At 39.5% G+C, this 22,792-nt stretch overlaps 1 protein-coding gene across 3 annotated transcripts in view; it reads left to right on the forward strand.

The window, feature by feature from the left end:
• arl15b (ADP-ribosylation factor-like 15b) overlaps nt 1-22,792 on the forward strand; it is a 46,893-nt gene that overhangs the window by 22,435 nt on the left and 1,666 nt on the right. For 2 of the 3 annotated variants that reach the window (XM_051908453.1, XM_051908452.1), the window contains one exon: nt 2,346-2,554. In XM_051908453.1, coding sequence (XP_051764413.1) covers nt 2,346-2,554 — 209 coding nt within the window. Of the gene's footprint in view, nt 1-2,345; nt 2,555-6,474; nt 6,598-22,792 lie in introns of those variants that run through there. The other variant, XM_051908454.1, reaches the window with a different exon arrangement.

Consider the following 22,792-nt stretch of genomic DNA (forward strand, 5'->3'; position numbering starts at 1 on the left):
TTCCTCAGAAGAAAGTAAATGATTTTTGAGTGAACTAATCCTTTAAAAGTGAATTATTATAGGAGATTTTTTTTGGTGAGAAACAGCCCACATTGGGAAGTCATCTTTAAATTGATGAACCTCTGAATTCTCCTTGAAAACTGGTATAATTATGTCCTATTTTCTTTTTAAGCATTTTGGAAACCTTTCCTCCAGACCTCCAACGAGTTCAGCTCAGTGTCAGGGGCCTGCGGAGCGCGACCTCTTTTTCCCCAAAAACATCAGTGTAGGGTTACGGCTGGGACATTAACCTTGAACCTGACGCGGAAGGCTCATGTCACACTTTATTGATGGAGGTTGTGTGCCTGCTTGACATGCTGGCTCTCCCGTCGTTTCCGCCGTGGCCATCGAGACGGTTTACCGTTTTCTCATGTTATTGGTTGGTCTGCCCGTCTGGCCCGTGTTTTGGGTCTGCATGAGTGATGTCAGGAAGCCAGGAGACGTTCAAAGTGCCGCGCTGTCTGTGCGCATTTCCCATCAGTGTCACGATGACACCCTGTGCGATCTGCCAGGCTGACAGGCACACCAGAGAAGGGAGCCCCACATGCTCACATTTACCATCTCGCAGCGGCCATCTGAAAGCACTTAGCAGGCTCTCTCTCTTTGTTTCTCTGGACCCCAGCCATGATGTAATGATTTCTGCGAAAATGTGCTTTAGTTGCATTATCACATGAGATTGTAATGCACCGGGCCGTAACTGATAAATGCTGTTTTGTTCCGTCACATTGTTCTCGTCTTAATGCACATGTTTATGCATTTGAAATGAAAGTAAAACACTGTTTTCAAAGCCCAAGATTCCACAAGACCTCCCAGTGTTTTGATTTTATTTTCACAGCCAGTAGATGGAGACTTTGAGTAAAATTATACCAGAAAAGACAATGTTGATCCATATTTGTGACTGATGGGACGTTGTGTTTTGGAAAAACCAGGCCATATAGGAAAGAAATATCAGGCTGTATATGTTAAGTAATTGTGCATTAATATTTAATAGTGCTTGCTAAAATGGCAACAGCAGATCAAACGCTTCTTAATTAGATGAGTCAGCCTCGGACATGGCCTGTCTGTGAGGATCCCAAATATTTATTGTGAGTCACAAATTATCTAAACATCTGCAGAAAACATTATTATTTCTTTGGCCAGCTATCGCAAAGTGTGTTTGCTATTGCTGTCAGGCTTGCATGTCAGCGGTTGGAAAGCTGTTGCTGAATACCACAGTGGATAATACCTAATGAGAACTGGAAGTATTACATTGTACATCATACACAGCGATGATATTGGGGAGTCGAGCTCTGAAACTCAATCTGATAGGTGGAGTCTGTTTCCAAACGTGAACCGAGACCCCTAGAACAGTTTTAGTGCTGATAATTTGGCGAGGCATGACTAAGAGCTCAATTTGTGGTGTGACAAAGGCTCAGAAGTTTGGAAGTGGAACCGTTAAACTCGCGTCCAGTGTGTTTAGCGAGGGGGAAAAAAAAGGATTGCGCAGCTGCTTAGTGTCAAGCAAACAGCTTATACGTCTTGGCCGAACTTCAAGAGCTTTGAATAAAGCTGTCGATTACTGTCTGGCATTGATTTAAGACGCCACCTTTTCGAATAGCATTCTGTTTATTATTTCATACTTTAAGATGAAAACACAGAAATAAAGCTACTTTTTTTAGGGCTGGAGATGATGCACACGAGGCATGCTAGTAATTAATACGGCGCATTCCAATCAGAAAACTCACAAGGACAAGAGGTATAGACTAACTGGTCTCTGTTTTTTCATGGTTAGGGTACAGGCCCTGCAGTGACTCACTTTAACCAAAGCCATGCTGCGCTTGTGTGTCTTGGTGGCCACATTTTTGTACCCCCAAATTGCTGTGCACAAGAGAAACCATATGTTCACTGTAAAAGTGGGCCCATTTGAACTGTGCTGTAGACTGGCCATCAGAAGAAACCATTTTAATATGCTCTCAGGGTCGACTTTAAAGAAACACTGTTGCGTTGAGCGCTCTTCATTTGGACACGGCTTTTCCCACAGGCCTCCCTGAGCGAGAGTGCGAGTTGGCATGCGTTCTTGAAGTCATAAAAATACATAATGCAATATCCGCAATGATTTTTGAAAGGAGGTCAGGGTCCTCACCAAATGCATTCCAGCAATGTTCGAACTGATACTGTGTCGAAACACGCTGTAGTCCATTTCCCGCTCGGTTGCCAAAAAGTTTTCCTGAACTTCTCTCTTTTTTTTTAAAGCATTGCGTTGTTTTCACCATGAGCACCATCTGATTTATGTCTGACAGGAAAACCACCTTTTTTTTGTGTTGCAGGAGCGGATTCAATTAAAAAGTACTGGAGCCGGTACTACCAGGGCTCTCAGGGGGTGGTGTTTGTTTTGGACAGTGCTTCGTCGGAGGAGGATCTGGAGGTGGCGCGTACGGAGCTCCACTCGGCCCTGCAGCATCCGCAGCTCTGCACGCTTCCCTTCCTCATTCTGGCCAACCACCAGGACAAACCTGCTGCCCGCTCTGTACAAGAGGTAACCCGATACCAGCTTAACACTTCCCTTCCTCACCCTGGCTAACCGCCAGAACAAACCTGCCGTCCGCTCTGTACAAGCCGTAACTTTACACTCGCTTAATACTCGCCTAATACTTCCCATCATCATACTGGCCATTACCACTAGGACAAGCCTGCCGTTCGCTTTGTACAAGAGCTAACCTAATACTCGCTTTATACCTTCCATCATAATATACTGGTCATACACTCCGTACAAGAGGGATAGTTTAAAGGGATAGTTCTCCTGAAAATGAACATTCAGTCATCATTTATTCACCCTCATGTTGCTCCAAACCTCATGTTGCTCCAAACCTATAGAACTTTTTGGTGGAACAAGTAAGAAGATGTTTTGTCAGTTATACAAGGAAAGTCAGTGGGGTCTCAAACATTCATTGCATGGATAAAAAAACTTTTTTTTTTTTAATCTTCTTTTATGTTCCACTGATGAAAGAAATTCATACAGGTTTGGAACAACATTATGGGTAAGAAAATGGTGACAGAATTTAAGAGGTTTCCTAATACCAAAGTCTTTTTTTAAGGCAAGATGTCGCTCAGCGCCATAGGCAGCTACTTCCAGTCATGCAAGTACAGCTTCTATTTACTTTAATGTGGATAAAGCAAAATTTCCAGAAACTGTCATTGTTATATTAAAACAAGAATCTGACAACAATAGTAGGGGTGTAACAATACCCTCATGTCACGATTCGATACAATATTATTGCAATACTCCAAGACATTAGGTAAAAGGAGATTTATTTTAGATGAATATGTTTGCACTCTGTCACTGACTAGATATATTTAAAATAATGTAAGACACTTTTTACTGGTAACATAAGACATTTGGCATTATCAGGACCCACAAATATTCCCCCATTGCATTATTATACATTATATTCAACATTAGTAGTTTAATGTAGTACTGACACTAAAACTCTGTAAACTTGAATTTTTTCTCACAGTAATTTTCATTTTTAGTGAACTATGCACAACACATATTGTCACTATCCATGATACGATATTGTTGCATTTTTGTGTTGCGATATATTGTGACACGATACATTGTTACTTCCCTAAATAATAGTATAATAAATTGTGGTCAAAATAAAAAAAACTGGTTTTCTCTATAAAAACTGTTAAGATAGAGCCATAGACGGCACATGGAGTGTTACAGCTTTTCCCATTCTTTTTAATAATCTGTAAGGTGCGGGCACATTAGAGAAATTTTCGCAGACAAAAAAAGATCCGTTGCTCATTGTCAGTTGTGTAGTGATGCATGAAGCACAGCTCAAATGAAATTCACTTTCAAACCAAGCAGATTTGTGCTGGTCAACACAGCAAATTCACCTGGCCAATTTGTAAAATCTGCGTAAGGAACTTTTCACTCCTGCGCAAAACTCCCAATCACACGGGTTCCTATTCGAATGACTGGATTTCGCCCACAAAAATTTGCTGAGCAACGGGAAATGTGACCACACCTTTATACATTTGATGAGATACAAACACTTTATATGACTTTGGAGATATTTATTTTAAATTTTAAATGATAATGGCATTAGGCATTGCTCCATTTAGGGAGGTGTTGTTGCTCTGCTGCAGTTTATTCTTGCAGGATTCGCTTGTTGTTTGCAAACACTGACAGGCCACAAGACATTCTCCCACAGATCTGCAGCACCCAGCTTACCCACTTTCTCAGGCTTTCCTGACAATAAGTCTTTGTATTGTTGGGAGCCCAAAATACTGGTGGTGTGGGGAAACACTACAGCTGTTGTCCCATCTCATAAGAGTGTATTCATTTTACCGATTGCTCTATTTGAGATTCTGTCAAACATTGTTTCAAAAGCAAGTGGCATCAAAATTAAGATGAATTGCTGACCGCTGTTAGTAATAGCAAACAGTTGGAATGTGTGGCATGTCTCTGCTGTCACATTTCTATTTTAATGGTCCCCTTGTCACTTTTATGTTTGGAGGATTGAGTTACTCAGCCTGTGCGTCTTTTCCTGAATGATTTGGTGTCTGTGTGTTATTTGGCTGATACCATGCGCGTTGGTTTGTGTGTTCGTGTGTGAGTGTGCATGTGCGCACATCTGCTCCGAGTGGAGAAATCGGTCCGCGGGCTGCAGGGTATCACCCAATGCACAGAGCGCTAATTAACTGGCTGAGAAGTGGTCCTGAGTGAGCAGTAAATATCTGCCTTTGGAGAATAACACATCCCTGTTCACTGATGTGTGTCAAAACGGGGCTTTTCAGTTGGCAGCGACACTCGCTCTCCTTGCTGGAGATGCAACTTGGGTTACACAAGATCGGACCTGACCAGCTTGTTTTCCATTTAATTGCTCTCAATCGATTTCAAACTGGATCAGATCTCTTGGACCTCCTATGGGCATTTTTTGAAAGAAGAAAAGATCCAGAGTGCAGAAAACAGAAAAGGAACTGGTCAAATATTTTTTGGTCATTATAAGGGATAAAGTTCCTGCCAGCTTTTTAAAAACCAAATCAGCTGTTAAATTAAATTATATTTCCATTTTTGATATGTGGCAAATATATCAATCTGATTTTCCAATCCCTTTTTTAATGATAATTGATCAATGTCACTGTTAATTGATCAATGTCCCTATATAATAGTTACACCTTGCTAGTAACGGGTTGGACCGCTTTTTGCCTTCAGAACTGCTTCAATTCTTCATGGCATTGATTCAACAAGGTGCTGGAAGCATTTCTCAGAGACTTTGGTCCATATTGACATGTTAGCATCACACAGTTGATATACACAGTATTATATAGTGAACTCATTGTCATGTTCAAGAAACCAGTTTGAGATGATTTGAGCTTTGTGACATGGTGTGTTATCCTGCTGAAAGTAGCCATCAGAGGATTGGTCATAAATGGATGGACATGGTCAGCAACAATACTCAGGTAGGCTGTGGCATTTAAACGATGCTCAGTTGGTACTAAGGGGCCCAAAGTGTGCCAAAAAAATATCCCCTACACCATTACACCACCGCCACCACCATGAACCGTTGATACAAGGCAGGATGGATCCAAGCTTTCATGTAGTTATGTTGACCCTGCCATCTGAATGTCGCAGCAGAAATTGAAAGATCAGGAAACATTTTTCCAATCTTTTATTGTTCAATCTTGATGAGCCAGTGTGAATTGTAGCCTTAGCTTGCTGTTCTTAGCTGACCGGATTGGCACCCAGTTTGTCTTCTGATGCTGTAGCCCATCTGCTTCAAGGTTCGACGTGATGCTTTTCTGCAGACCTCGGTTATAACAAGTGGTTATTTGAGTTAGTGTCTTTCTATCAGCTCGAACCAGTCTGACCATTCTTCTCTGACCTCTGGCATCAACAAGTATTTTCGCCCAAAGAACTGCCGCTTGCTGAATATTTTCTCTTTTTTGGACCATACTCTGTAAACTCTAGAGATGGTTTGTGTGAAAATCCCAGTAGATCAACAGTTTCTGAAATACTCAGACCAGCCATCTGCCACATTCAAAGTCACATTCTTAAATCTTCCCCATTCTGATGCTCAGTAGATCGTCTTGACCGTGCCTACATACCTAAATGCATTGGGTTGCTACCATGTTGTTGGCTGATTAGATATTTGCGTTAACAAGCAGTGTATGTGTACTATGTGTACTATGTGTAGATATGGAGTCCATAAGACTATAAGAAATTTACTCTGCACTGCAAAGCAGTCTTGCTGTTAAATGTCTTGAAATACAATCCTCCCTCTATACTACTTCATCTGCACACACTAGTCTGTGGAGATATTTCAGATCGTTTTTCATTTTTGCTAGATATAAATTGCTAAACGTTTCAAATGGTGGTCTGCTTTGCATTCTGGTTTGCATGGAAGTGGCCTGTAAGCCAGCATCAACCTGTTTTGTTTTATATTTCAGGGTGTGAACTGTGATGGATTGTCTGTCTTGACCTGGATGACCATTTCATAATGCGTTTTATTCCAGTAAACCAAGTAATCCACCTATGTCAAGAGCTTTCACATATTTTATTGCCAGGGACCCCCAAATATTAGGATCCCCTTGCGAGGAACCCCCTTCCTAAAATATGCAGGCAGCTGTATATTTTCATGTATGTAGACTCATTTAAACTGTGTTTGAAAAATACCAAGTGTCTTATTTATAAAGAATGATTAGGTAGAATGATGCAAAAATGAATGATTAGTTTTGTTTCTCTTTTTACTAAAGCCTAAATAAATTATTAAAATGTTATCTGGAAAAGATTTAAATGGAAAGATTTTTTTAATTAAATTCATAATACTTGTACAGCACTTTTAAAGATTAGTATAATTTCAAAACTGTCAGTTCTAGAATAATACAACATCTCCAACATTTACAACAATTAAAATGTTGCAAGGAAGGAGGTCTGAAGAAATATATTTCGTAACTATATGCATATTTGTTTTTGTATTTCTTGATGGTAAGAAACATTTTGCATTTGTTTTATCTCAAATTTTCTCTTGCAACCCCCTGGGAGTACCTGAACCCCAGCTTCAAAACCAGTCAAGCAAGGACAGATTGAGGAGATCTAGTGTAACTAATTTCTGCAGGTTGTCCCATGACTGGTTATATCACCTGATTGTCTTCTTCTGAATCCTATGTATCAAGCACAATCATGTTTCTTTACATGAAGAGATTACAGACTGGTGACAGGACTTTAGACAGCTTTGTCTTGTTCTTCATTGGGATTTTCGCTTGCTTTTATTGTGTTCTTTCTGTTGACATCTGCACATAAATACTTTGATTTACAGTAGGTTATTGTTATGAGATTAAGTTAAAAAGAAGGACACACGTTCAGCACATGTGCAGTGATGTGACCATCTGGTCTTCAGCATGAAGAAATATGAACTCATAAGTGAATCATCAGTATAACTGCAGCACAGACGTGTTTTTTTTTTTTTATTATTATTTTTTATTCATTGATTTGGATTGAGCAGAATGATTAAAGGATTAATTCACCCAAAAATGAAAATTCTGTCATTAATTACTCACCCTCATGCTGTTCCACACCCGTAAGACCTTCATTTATCTTCGGAACACAAATTAAGATATTTTTGTTTAAATCCGATGGCTCAGTGAGGCCTGCATAGCCAGCAATGACATTTCCTCTCTCAAGATCCATTAATGTACTAAAAACGTACATTGGTTCAATATTAATATTATAAAGCGACAAGAATATTTTTGGTGCGCCAAAAAAACAAAATAACGACTTATATAGTGATGGCCGATTTCAAAACACTGCTTCAGGAAGCTTCGGAGTGTTATGAATCAGCGTGTCGAATCAGCAGTTCGGAGTGCCATGCGATCCGAATCATGATTCGACACGCTGATTCATAACGCTCCGAAGCTTCCTGAAGCAGTGTTTTGAAATCGGCCATCACTATATAAGTCGCTTTTTTGTTTTTTTTGGCGCACCAAAACTATTCTTGTCGCTTTATAATATTAATATTGAACCAATGTACGCACATGAACTGATTTAAATATGTTTTTAGTACATTAATGGATCTTGAGAGAGGAAATGTCATTGCTGGCTATGCAGGCCTCACTGAGCCATCGGATTTCAACAAAAATATCTTAATTTGTGTTCCGAAGATGAATGAAGGTCTTATGGGTGTGGAACGGCATGAGGGTGAGTAATTAATGACAGAATTTTCATTTTTGGGTGAACTAACCCTTTAACTAATCATTCTACAACCATTTAGTTAAAGGATTAGTTCACTTTCAAATGAAAATTCCCCCAAGCTTTACTTACCCTCAAGCCATCCTAGGTGTATATGACTTTCTTCTTTCTGATGAACACAATCTGAGATATTTTAATAAATATCCTGACGCATCCGAGCTTTTATAATGGCAGTGAACAGGGTTCACAAGTATGAGCTGAAGAAAGTGCTTCAATTCACATCCATCCATCATAAACGTGTACTCCACACGCCTCCGGGGGGTTAATAAAGGCCTTCTGAAGCGAAGCGATGCGTTTGTGTAAAAAAAATCCATATTTAACAAGTTATGAAGTAAAATATCTAGCTTCCGCCAGACCGCCTTCCGTGTTCTACTTATGAAGAAAGTGTAAAACTCTTGCAGTTCAAAAACCTTATGCTACGGCCTACAACTGACATGATGCCAGTTTACACTTTCTTCGTAACTTGAATGCAGAATATTGACCAGTTTATCTTGATTTAAATAATGTTTAGCTTTAATCATTTTTAGCCACATTGCACAAGGCCAACTAATTGACTAATCATTTAGACAACCCAATGACTATTCAAATTTGAAAATATTTTTACATATCACAAAACAACATATTATGTTGCGCCTCTGCAATTCGGAGGCCTGTTTCAAAGAATCAGACAATGAGAAAAAAAGACAGACAAAACATTGTAGGCAATGTGTCTGCAGTTATTTTATTATCTCTTTTATATTTAACAATGTTATCTTATATTTCACTCTTAATAGCCTATTAATAAACACATTCTATCTCTTAAGCCAGAACTATTGTTACAATCACAAAAACAAAAACATCATTCAGCTTCGTCACTCTCTCAGCCCCTCAGCTATGAAATGATAATTGCCAGTAGGTGGTAGGAGTGGCACAGACTAGTTGACTTGTCCACTTGTCATGCTCTGCCATGACGTTTTAAAGGGGTGGTATAATGCCACTTTTAGAAGATGTAAAATAAGTCTCTGATGTCCCTAGAGTGTGTATGTGAAGTTTTAGCTCAAAATTCTAGGGTTAGTGATGTCACGAACCCGGGAAGAAGCTCGTTGTAGTCCCTACCAGCCATTTGTTGTAGTCCTTTTCCAGAGAATTCTTTAAAAGAAAATATCTCCATTTGCATTGAACTTTCAGCGCTGTAACTTTGTAGATGTTGTTTATGCTCTAACAGCAACATTACACACTAACTAAAGTTAAAAAAGTGAAATCGCAATGAACCACCCCTTTAAGCTTGATGTTGATTATTTGCTGATTCACTGATCATGTGATTTTGACACTAAACAACATGGCCACCTTGCAGAAGACCTTCATACTGTTCTGACTTGTTCTATATTTTTTTGACTGATTGAACTGAAAGGTTTTCTTATAAATTACGATCAAAACCCATATATTTACATTGGCTGTAATACTAATGCTGTCCTATAGAGTGGGCCACAGGATACAAAATCTTTAAAGTCTACTTTTACACTCCATTTCCATCATTTAAAATGACAATATAAATGCATACTCCGAGAGCGCTCCACAAGTTATGTTTATTTATACCATCTGGATACTCAATATTGAGCGGGTGAATGCACGTTTTAAACAGTTTATTGTACAGGTAAGTTAAAGAACGTTCTAAACTAATGTGCTGCTTCATTGTAATGCACACACATACAGACAGTAGCTCACACATCACGAGCAGATTGCGCGTGTACAGAAACATTCAGGAGAGCATGTAATCTTAGTTACTGCACTACTTTATCTGTATCTGATTCAGAATGAGCAGAAATCTGTAAGAAATATAACGACCCCAGAGACAAAAGAATTGAGAAAAATAAGCTGTTATAACAATAGTCTTGCTGTGCACAGGGTGACCCTAGTTTGAGTCTGGGCTCGGTTCAGGTTCAGGCTTCTCAAGCCAACATCAAAATTTGTTCACAAACTTTAGCCTCTAGTTGCAAATTGTGGCATGTTGCAAAGCATTGCGCTATCAATAAAAAAGTTGTTTGGAGCTGTTATTTTCAGTGTGCAGACATTACACTTCTTTTTTCTATGTTGCAAATCATTCCCATCTCTTGTTTTTTTTTTTTTTTTTTAATTAATGACGTCATCAGCGATTAGTCAATGTCCACTCGACTTAATCACATAACAGTTGACTTCGGAGGTCGTTCAACCCCTAGTAGGTTGCGGCAAATCATTCTCTGCAGCCGAAATCAAATACTTCCCTACTATATGGTATGCGAAAAACGGTACGGCAGAAGAGTAGTATGTCTGAATATATAATATTCGAAAAACAGTAGACGAGAAGTGTCTGGATGACCTACTACTATCGCAGAGATTCTGAAGTGCGCATTCGATGGACACTTTACTGTCCCATGAGGCCATGGGAGAGGATTTATAAATGGAAGTGAAGCGATGCAACTGACATTGGTAGGTCACGATACAGTAACAACATGGTGGATGTGGTACTTCTGAATTTCATTCATATTACCCATATTCATGCTATATATAGAGCTTACTTTTTTTAACGGTCGCAAAGTAAATTCAAATTCAAATGTAGTACATACTCATGCAGTATGCCATTTCGGATGTAGCTTATAGTGAGTTGAATTGAGAATAAATTAAATCATTCAGTCAAACCATTTGCTCAGAATGGTTGTTTCATTCAGGGACAAAGCAAGTAAGAGTGAGTCAACGAGTCATTCTAAACAGATTCGTTCAAAAACGTGGATTCATTCATTAACAAAACAAACAGTGTTGCTCAGAGGTGCATAATGGCTCTACTGTTTGGAACTATTTTTTTGGCAAAATACAGCAAAAATTGACAATATTGTGTCTAAAATGTAAGTCACCTAATATTAACTTACTGTTTATTGAACTGTTGTATAAAATCAAAATTACATTTGCAAACATGCTCATATTCGGGAAAACAGCACTCTTGCTTGTGTGGTATTGCTTATAAATATTAAAAACAACTTATACAGAGACATTTTTTGCACCATATCTTTGGATTTTGGGGGCATTTTTAATAATTATGGTGACATTTTTGCTTCAAGCCCCCATTATTTTCTCAGGGAGAGGCCCCTTCTGCTGCGAGACCCGTTTCAAGTGAAAAGGGTGAAACAGCAAAGGCTACTACTACTGGTTACGAGCGCTTAGCTTGAGACTCAGTTTTGCCCACTGTGTTTGGATTAAAGCCCGGGATACACTGCACGATTTTTGCAATCCTTTAAGATCATTACAAATCACACTGTGCGACATGGATCCAATTGAACTCGGGCACGACATGCATGTAAACTGTATGATGATGACACCTATTGACTCGTAGGCTACGATGCAAGTTTCTATAGAAGAATAAAACGCGTGCGCTAGTGGTTAACAAAAATACTATATTGAATCACACTTTGGCAGTTGTAGTTTTTATGTGTGCTGAAAATAAAAAGGAAGCGACGAAAGAAGAAGGGAAAAGAGCTTGAGGTAAGCAGTTTTAAGTTTTAGCACCATGTCGCTTTGATTGCATGTCACATTTTTATTGGCTGGTCAGTAGACGTAGGTCGTAGCAGCAAACACACTGTGCAATGATCATGCTGAATTTCTGACACTGTCAGAAAACTATCGTAGGCTATTTGGTCGCAAGACCGGGAAAACGGCTGTCTTTGAACCTCTCTCACTATACGACATAGGACCACCAATTAAGAGCCACGATCACACAAATCGCCACGAATGTTTCACGATGGAAATCTTTCGTCTGGGACAGCCAAACATCGTGCAGTGTATCCCGGGCTTAAGATTGGTCAAGTGTAAAAATTCTGTCTTGCATACTAAATATGGTGCAGGAGGAAAGGGTTGTGATTTGTATGTCTGAAAAATGAGAATTTCAAGAGAACCCATTTGCGTTGACTACTAGATTTATGACTGTTTTCCACTGTGCTTTGTGAAGATGGGACAAAAAATAAATAAATTTAGGACCTGTTGAGATGTTTGAGTATGAGAATAATACAAGTGATTGAAAATGTGGCAGTGGGGACCTATTGTATTGAAATTAAATAAACCAGTGCGCAACTATCTCAACAACCACATGAAAAATAATGTATAATTCTCTCCTTCTTGTGTGCAAAATTGTGCCAAGTTGACCAGAGGCTGCAATTTAAGGTTGCTTAAGGGGACAAATGTAGCCATTCACAGCGCACTTTGATGATTGAGATTTGAAAGGGAATGGAAATTTCTTTACTTGCAGATATGGAAATCTGTCATCATATCATTGGACTGTTGACAGTCCAGAGCCAAATGGACAGGGAAAAGTTGTGACAACATAAAATTGATGAAGATCTAGAAGAGAAAAGCCAGTTAGACATTTAGTACCATTAAGTTAGTACGTTAACACAAGACTAGATCCAAGAAGTGATGTGAGAGACCGGCTCAGTTCAGTCAGTACAAAACTGGAATCTGTGTCCTTCGTGGTCACACAGCAATCTGGGTCCGAACAACAGACCCGTTTGTTGTTTTCCTCGGGGGCTCGGAATTTGCTCAGCCGACATTGGCATGGTTTTCAGTGCTGGGTGCCAAGGCCAGTGTCGGATCAGCAGGAGAAACACCATTCTCCCTCATACCACACGCACACACTCACTCCACTGTCTGGGTGTCTGTCTGGCTTTACACCCCTTCCTCAGTCTCTCATGTTACTTGCTGTGGGAAAGATCAGTGCTGTCCATTTTTGCTCCTTTCTCTCTCTCTCTCTCTCTCTCTCTCTCTCTCTCTCTTTTTCTCTCTCTGTCTCTCTTTCTCTCTCTCTCATTTTGATAATGCAAAGATGCTGGTGCCTAATGAACCCCATGATTCAGACCAGAGGCTTTTCACTGGTTTTGCTTCAGGACACAGTTTGATATTGGACATGAAGTGGCAATCCAGCACAGTACCAAAATAGTGCAAATGTAAACCAAAAATGTCCATAAAATCAAACATTTAAATGTGTTCCTATATTTATTAATGATAATTTATTAATATTTCCAAGAAAAACTCAACAAGCTTTTCCTTATACTTTGAGCAGGAAAAGAATCCCTTCACTCCACATTTTGGGAGATAATCAAAGACTTTAAGAGTTCTGTTTTGCTTGGCCACAGTGCAAAGAAAAACAAAATGTAGCCAACAGTGTAAAATGACGACTGTAAGCCTTAGTTTTTTTACATTGGCTATGGACTGACCAAATGCAGAAGCAGTAATCAGTAATCCTATGACTATCGATTGTTTGCCTAAGGCAGACAGCATTTCATGTAATTAATATTCATGAGCAAAAATGTTAAGGTCGTGATGCAAATCTTTGCTCATGGTTTTGGAGATTCAAGGAATGTTGCATAACCTGTCCATATTGCCATCTGTCTAATCTGACTGTCTTCCACCACCAAAATAACAGACTTAGATAAAATGAAGATGCTTTTCTAAACCAGTCTTACAATTCTTAGGTAATGCGTTTGATTTTTGTTTCAAACCACCATTCTAGTGTTGACCATTACAGGTGTGTGTGTACTTTTTAAATCCCTTCCTCATGCTTACGAGAAAGACTCTTGTATTTTTGATATATGGTACCCCTGGAGCTCTATGGTCCTCAAATCTAAGGGCTCGGCAGTTGAAACTCTACCCAGCAGAGTCACAGTCACCGGTGTAATTTACTGCCCCCGTCTCCCCATCTGCTCTTTGGAAGCAGCTCCCCCCATGCGGTAATGGAAGGGGTCAATGTCTTACCTTTAAAAGAATTTCCCGGTTTTCCCCTGCATGACCCACACCCCTCCCCTTCTCTTGTGGCTGATCTCACTGGGTTGTGATTTAGAGTAATAATAAAATTACCACTGCTCTGGAAGTAGACAGGGCACCCGTAACATCTGGCTCTAATAAAGTTATGACTGATAGAGATGGATGCACACAGAACCAACATGAGTGGGAGACACCCAGATCCCCAAGCTCCAGAACTGGACCTGTTTCAGATGACAGATTTCTTTTGAACCCTCTCCACTAATGCATGTAGGTACCGTTTTACATTGCTTTCCATACAGAGAGAGCTGGAAAGCAAATGTATTTGGTCTTTGGCTTATCGGCCCTCTTCATGTCCTCACTGACCCTCTCAAACCTTTTCGATATTCAGACCGTGCTTGCTTAAGGGTACTCTAATTCCTGGACATTGCTTTCTCGCTAAATTCATTTAGCTACACAATAGAATTGAATCTCAACGTGTTGACCAACATTGAGCAATAGGATGTGCAACATACCTTACGGCACTTTATGTAAGTGGTCCTGAGTAGTTTGTTGTGAATCCCTAAAATGCATGGGAGAAAAGGGGCGAGGAAAGTCCGCATTGACATCAGGCGCCATCAATTGAATGTTTTTTGGGGGGAGGAATTTTTCCTCGTCCTGAAAGATGTGTTTGAGGCATGAAGACAAAGGCCATCTTGTGTGCCTGAAGGAGGCTGAACTGTGGTAGATCTGTCTGGCTGGGTGGACTCTGTATTCTGTCTGGCCTCGAAAGAAACATGCTGGCCAGACGTTATTGTGTGGCTCGGCTGGCAGCCTGACTCAGGGCATTCTGTTGAGAGAGGTCACTGGTGCTGCCACATGGAGTACTTCTGTCTGGTGGCAGTGCCCAGTGTCTGAACAACCAGCAGCCGTCTGCTTGTGGACCATATGGTCATGGATCCTGGATAGACGATGCAGTTGAAGTATCCAAATTCTTGCAGTCCAATTGTGCGTTTTTGACAGTATGCTGCATTGAGATTACAGCACGCAAACCAAAGAATATGTTTTCATTGAAATCATGATATATCATTTATTGTGCATGGTGTACAAAGCATATTACAGGGAAACATCATGTACTAGAATATCTTTTATGGTTTCATGATGGCAATTAGTGTTGTTTCCTCTGCACTCTGAGCAGATGTGTTACTTACAGTCTGGCAGTTGATGCCCACCGTCTGTACAGAAGACTGTACAAGCAAGACATTTCTGCAGTTGGTCAGACCCAAGAATTGACGGAAGAGCTCCAGGGTTTGTGTGTGACACATTTTAAATTCTAGCAACAGTAGCACTACAGACCACAGACCAGAACCCAGTGTCCTGTGGTCAACCCATACAGATCTTCCTCCGTGATGGTGCTGGTTGTTGGCCGGCGTGATCTGGGAGTCTTATTGCAAGCCGTCCGCATTTCTAATGACTTGTGCACCAAATGCTGATGTCTGACTGAAGGTTTATCATTTGTTTGCAATTGCATTCAGCATTTTTTGGCATATCTCATTAGTCTTCTTTATTCTCTGATTTCTTTTTAAACTCAGAAGAGTGGAACATTGGTTTTCAATTCTGGTACTAGGGTCCCAACATTTTGCACATTTTGCATGTCAGCCTTTTTTTTTAACACATCTGATTCAGATCATCAGCTTGTTAGGAGAGCTCCATGAACTGAAGTTCTTGTTCTTGTAGAGTTTTTGTTGTATAGTTCAAGACTACTCCTTACTGCATATTTTAATGTGGGTTGGTAGCTAGCCAAACTGTTGTTGTTCCGAAAACATTTTTAGAAAGATTAACCTTTGGCTAAACATTTTCATGCACCCCGTTCCCTGATGTAGTAGTCTCCTTGATCCAGACCCTCAAGCTTTTAGGGCCGGTGTTTTCTGATCTGCAGTGATTCAAGAATAGGCACCTGTCCAGGAACCAGCGTTATGTAAAAAGGGGCACCAGATTGCTCATCATCATTGCTCTATTTTTACCTTTGCAGACCATAGGCTGCAACATCCACTCTAATTGAATTACTTCTCCCATGAGCAACTGTTACAATAAGGTATTTTTAACCAATTTGATTTGCAGTCCTGTGAGTCTGAACAGCAAGCCTTGCCTAACATTTGCGTTTGAGTGTGTTACCCTAGATGGGTGTGAACAAGTGCAAAGGAAAAGGAAATAGCTGGGATAGTCTCAAGGTTTGGATTTTTGTCTATGAATCACTGCTGATATGGTCTGGGACTCCCAGTTGGAATTAAGTTTAGGTAAAGTGTTGTTGAAGATATCCGGGGGGGGCAGGTTCAGCTCCTTTTAATATGTTCCCAATGTTCTGGAGCCAGACTTGGTGAGTTATGAGAACTCTGAACTTGACTTCAGTCATCACTGTAACTCAAACACATGCTTACATAAGAGCCGACCAACACTAGTCATGACAACGGGAAGTCGTGGGGTCATGGCATCGGAGCAGATGGTCTTTTTCATCTCAGGTGTATGGAGAGATCCAGTGATCGCAATACATTTTGTTTTGTACCACGTTTGACAGCGTAAACTATCTGTCTGTTGCAGCTTTGTCTCTTTGTTCATGTTCTAGATTTGCAAAGACGTTCCTGTAAAGAGAGATTGAGCAATACATCACGCACATGTATACACCTCTAATACATGCACATGTATACCCGTATTGCTTGGCCAGCACTTTTTGTTTTGAAACTTGAACACGATTTTGGCTGAAGCTCTTGTTCTGAGCTACTTTGTCAGGAATGTTTCTTCACTGAGGAATCCCCAGCGACAGGGCCTTCGTTGCCCTGCATGAAATACTGTTCCATTTATTAATATGAGGAAATCTCTTTAGAAAGGGAGTGCAGCCTCCAGCATGTGAATAGAGGGGGCCCATGGAACTGCTGTGGTTTGCTGTGGAATGAGCCTGATTTAACACATGAATAACAGAAACTAGAGCTCTGCAAAACAACTGGACAGAGTCTCAGCTATTGGGGGAGGAGGTGTGCTCTCCATCATTTGCTTGAGCTCCATCTTTGGACTGAAAAGCTTTTCATGTTTTTCTCTTCGAAACTGATGAATATCACAATGCTTACGCATTCCTATCTTTAGAAACTCATTGTGATATGATCCTTGAAATGACTTTCCCAATGGTAATGTTTGCAGTATGCTGAAGAAATTAGCACTTTCATTGGGGAATTTCTCCCTTTTTGGGGAGCTGATCTGCAGGTGGGTCTGTGTGTGTGTGATTAAGTGTACAAAGTTCAGAGTCTGATGGATATCAGATGGATTTGTTGATCATAGTTTGAGCGGCTTTGTTGATATGGGCTTGCCAGCAGGTCACCTGTCAGTGCCTGAGGGGGTGCGTCTGTGGGTGTATGTTCTTTCTTTGTGGGTGAGTTCCTCAAGTGAAGGTCAGTCCACACAAACGTACAGGGCAAGAGGACAACTGATTGGCGGTTGGTAGTTGCACCAGTGAGAGACCTTGCGGTCCTGCAATGCTGCAGTTAATCAGCTCAATCCCAGCTCCTTTTTATCGTGTTGCAAGTCCAGATGTGAACTGTCAAGCTTTACGCAAATTGAGTTACTGTAAATCTGCTCTATGACCAGGCAAACACACTATGAAAGCGCATTGGCCAAGAGGCTTGTTCACGGCCCCTGACCTGGAACCTATGAGCCTATGACTTTGTGCAGGGGCATCGGTAGTCAGGTCTCTGACAAAGTGATTTAGTCACGGCTTGTCTCCAGTAAGGGTTTATCCCACTAACACCGGAAAGACTTCATATCCAAACATGTCATAAAGAAAAAGATCTGCAGTAAACCAGGTGTAAAAGCCAATCGGGCTTGGAGAACGTGCAGATTTAGTTGGCGCCATGTGAGCCTTGCACATGGCCTGAGGTTAGATTCATCTTAGGCTTGCTCAAGGTTTCTCAGTAGGGATATACGCTAAAATTTGTGTAATCGTATTTGTGTGCTGATACCAATATCTGATTTCTTAGAACAACATCCACCAATACCGCTTTTTATTTTTACTGACACCTTGTTTTAAAACAAGTATAATTCAATTGGCAACTTCAAAAAGAAATGATTTTATTGCTATATGCTGTCTCTTTATAATTTATTCAGAATTTGACTGTTTTGTTTTTCGATCATCCTGCAAATCACAATTTAATTTTCACCTAAGCCACTCGAGATATTTTCTTCACTGCATGAGTTTGTATCTGTCAACAAATTTTGATTGACAGGACATAATTGGCTCTGATCATCAGCTGCTTTTAAACAATTGGCCGATTTTCAAAACTTTTCACTGCGTTTTGGCCTCCCATCTACATGTAAACAATGTTTTACATTTCTGTAAACAGGTGTTTGAAAACGCTTTTCCAAATGCTGTCCTTAATGTGCATGAACAGGTGAAACAGATTTTGGAATACGTCACGAGCACCATTTGCGCATGACAACAGTTGTTAATAAAAATGTGCTGGAATTCGACAGGAAGGAATTTTGACAGCAATAGTGTAACACTAGTTTGTTTTTGTGGTCATTTGTCATAGATAACGTTTACAAGTCAGCCTACAATTGTTAAATTGTTATACCACTATATGGAGGAGTATGCATAAACTGCATCAGTTAATTATTATGATCCTAACTTGGATCACGTGTGCCTTGATAACCAATCACATCACATATAGCCTTGACGTCATTGAATTTCATTCAGAGTTGTGCGACTGTCATTCACTGTTTGCGGATACCACAGAAATGAATGAGAAGTGCCGTAAACTGAATCACACCTGTCATGCTATTGTCCATGACTTCTCTTATAAAACATCTTTTTTTTTTCAGTGTAAACCCTGAAAATCAAAAATGTAAAAAAAAAAAAAAAGGCCTCTGGTCTCTCCTTCCCTGTGTACCGCAGTGTTAGCATGTGTTACGCTTTTTTCGGCTTAAGGTTGCAGGCTTGCCTTCAAGTGGCTTTCATTACACATTCCTAAAACATTCTTCAGTGTTTTTTTTACATAAAATCTTTATAGCACAATATCGCCAACTACTGGCCTGGCATGGTTGTGTAACAGCATTTAAAGTGTTTTTCTGTTGTTGCATGGATGCTGTTGGTGTGGACAGGATTATTTTAACGTAAAATTAAAAATAATTTTTCAGAAATTTCCAGATAGACATGAACAAAGTACAAAGCACTGCGGAAAGTTGACCGTTCTGACCCATCTCTTCTGTGTTGTCTTTTTAGCAATTGTTCAGGGTAGAGATAATACACATTCTGCTGCATCAGCTGCCATCAGACATACCAGCACTCTGTATCAGTCTGTATCATCTTTTTGAAGTACTTTTCATGAACGTCACTGGCAGTTCGTCCTAAACCTCCTGTTTTTTGCAAATGTTACACTTGCTTTTTTAAGTCTGGATATGTTTCACTGTGAAACAATAGACAAATATGGCTTTGCGTTCCAAGTTTGTTCTTGCTCTTCGAAGCAGCAGGATTGGGTAATTTTGTAGCAATGAAGTCCCAGACAGGGAAATCTTAATCAACATTCTTGGCATAATAGGAAAGCTTTGGCTCAAAGGATGTTTTGTTTGATTATTTAATTTATTTTTTTCCTTTCATTGCACTCTCAAAGGGAAGTAGAAAATTCCAACGGCTTTTTTGGCTCGTTCCCTTTGGCTGTCAGTTAAGCTCAGTGTTTGCCTAGATGTGACACTGATGCCATATATTTCAGTGCTGTGAGTGAGTTTAAATGTGGAATCAGAGGCCAGGCTTGAAGAAGTGCTCCCAGTGGGGTGGTCTCTCTCCACAGCAGGGAGGTTTGGGACTGAGCCAATCAGGTGACGAGACAGGCCGGCTTCCAGAAACACCGCCAAAACAAGAGGAAAATATAGTGTGATTCTTTTGTGTCAGGAATAATGTGAGTGCAGCATTTGAAATGAAGCCTCTCAGCTTTCATTTTTCACACCTGTGCTAGTGGCTTACTCTGTATTTATTCTGGGCTTCTTTAAGTCCCCCAAGGTCAGAGGTCAACGATTTGGGTGGAAGCATAAATTAGGAGCTGGAGGGGAGAAATCACTTTGACAGGGACATTTTTGGATGTTTGGATGTTGATCTTTAAAGGGTTCAACCTAAAATGAAATTTCTGTCATAATTTATTCAACCTCATGACATTTGAAACCTGTATGACTTTTTTTCTGTTAAACTAAAATAAGAAATTTTGCTAATTTGTCTCAGTGATATGTCCATAAGTGGCGTCCAGTGTTGTTATCCCTTAAGTTCTTACTGATGAATATATAGTAAAGCATGCATTGAGCCCAAATTTAAGCCACATTTATGAATTTCTTTGTAAGATATAACAAAAATATACAAAGTGGCATTTATTTAGCAAAGCAAAATTGCTTTTCAGTATTATGAGTACTTAGATATTAACATGTTAAAGTGAAGAACAACACCTCTGGTTACTCTGATAGGAATGCAGAATATGTTTGCAGATGCTACTTTGTTTGTAATTTTTTAAGTATCGTTTTGTGTACAAAATACCTTTTGAGACCACTGTACATGGCACCTGGCTGTTTTAATTCACAATGAGATGATCTTTCCTGAAGGGCTTCAAGCTTGGAAATAGCTCTTGTTTAATTTTTCTGTTTGTTGCTTTCTTTTGTTGCCTTGGAAATTCTGAAAACACAGAACTGCTTATAATCAGAAGAAACCTGCTTTATCACATATATGCTGTGATCACTCAAGTACTGTGAAGTCAAGTGCTTATTATGGTTGCTTATCATAGGGTGGTAAAAAATATAATTTTTCTCTCCTGTTACTTAAAGTTTTCCTTTACATTATCTACCATAGTGAACACTGATCACATTCCTGTCTCCACTCCCATTTTTGCCCCGTTGAAAAGGACTGGCGCTAGTACTACAAGTGTGTCCTCATATTCCCCTGGCTAATACATTGGAATTTCTTGGCCGATACCACATACTTTATAACTTCAGTAGAATAAAGATCTTGTTGTTTTATTTTGGAACTCATTTATAGATGAATATTTACAGATACAATTCATCCTGCGTTCTTATTGGTCAGTAGGGGAAACTTGTTCCCAAGTAATAAACCCAGCCAAAAGTTTGTTGAAAAATTTTGTTTTGATCTACAGACTAACAGTCTGATCTCAGGATTGATTTGTAGTACAGTACTAGTATATCAGTTAGATAATTACCCAGGTAAAACTCATCCTAGCAATGTCATTAACTAGTCATGCTAACTAAAATCCACCATGTACGATAATGCTTTGCAGACATGCAAATGAGACATGAATGAAATAAGCTCAATTACAGCAGTGCTTCAGGATAACAGATGTTATAGTGGACAACACTTGACAAAAATGGTTTATTCAACAAAAAAAAAAAAAAAAAAAATCCTAAAAATCAATTAACAGTTACCATGAACTGCATAGACATAACAATTATCCAAGTTAGACAAGGGGTAATCAGTCTTACTTTTCTAATTGAAATTAGACCAATCTACCTGTTTAGGTAACTTAACCAAAAAAAAGTTATGGCCACTCTTAAATTAGATGACTTAGATAACTTGTAAAACTGGTCTAAGCAGTTTATGCAACTGGCCCATGTTGCCATCTCTCTTTAGCTATGTTTCCATCCACCATCCACTATTTTTATGCGAATTTTGGGTTATTGCATACAAAAACGCTGGATGGAAACAAAATTGTGCATAAATTCTAAAAATGTGTATAAAAAACATATGTGCCCAATTGAGGCACATATTATTTTTTATTCTATAAGAAGTCATGCGCATAAACTAAGATGAAAACATGTTTACCGAATAAATACCTTGATGTGCAAAAAAAAACTTTGCCTCAACAGATACATTCTGACACAGATGCAATTGGATAACTGGACTAACCAGTTATCCAATTTCATCGCACAGCATCTCAAATGCTGATTCGATCGTTCTGAAATGCCTGAGCCTCCTAGAACTGTCTCACACAACTGTGTTCCCAAACACCAGGCATTCGAACGCAAGATAACATGACAGTGTTTAATGCATTTCGTCTGCGTGCTCTGAGATGCAAGTCATTTATTGTGGAGGAAAATAGAGCCATATAGTGGCTTCCCCGATTGCAGCAACTTGCATTTTTATTACAGATATTTTGCACCAATTACCCAGGAAGTGGAAACGCTGCTTTATTCGCATTCAATTTTTGCACATCAGTTATAGGATTAGTTCATTTTCAAATGAAAATTAGCCCAAGCTTTACCCACCCTCAAGCCATCCTAGGTGTATATGACTTTCTTCTTTCCAATGAACATAATCTGAGAAATATTAATAAATATCCTGACACATCCGAGCTTTATAATGGCAGTGAACAGGACCAATGATTATGAGCTGAAGAAACTGTCTCCATCCACATCCATCAGAATTAAACTGAATTAAAACACTTTTACTCCCAGTTTATCCACCGTTTTTGCAATGCGGATGTAAGCTATTTCCTGTGAATGTGCTAGATTTCCAATTCATTACTTGCTATAGGGAAATAACTTAAAGAATAACACAGTGCAATAAATAGTGAAGCTATTTGCACTACATACCACAGTTAATTAAAATAGTATGATCGCAAATACCAGTTTCCAATATCAAGAAGCAAAACAGACTGTACAGCTAAAATAACTGGAAGCAAATGACACAAGAAGCCTTGCACATTCAAGTTACAAATGGCCGTGCTGCTCTTACGTTGAAAATAAGGT

Source organism: Ctenopharyngodon idella, chromosome 10, assembly GCF_019924925.1.
Source record: "Ctenopharyngodon idella isolate HZGC_01 chromosome 10, HZGC01, whole genome shotgun sequence".
Taxonomy (NCBI): Eukaryota; Metazoa; Chordata; class Actinopteri; order Cypriniformes; family Xenocyprididae; genus Ctenopharyngodon; species Ctenopharyngodon idella.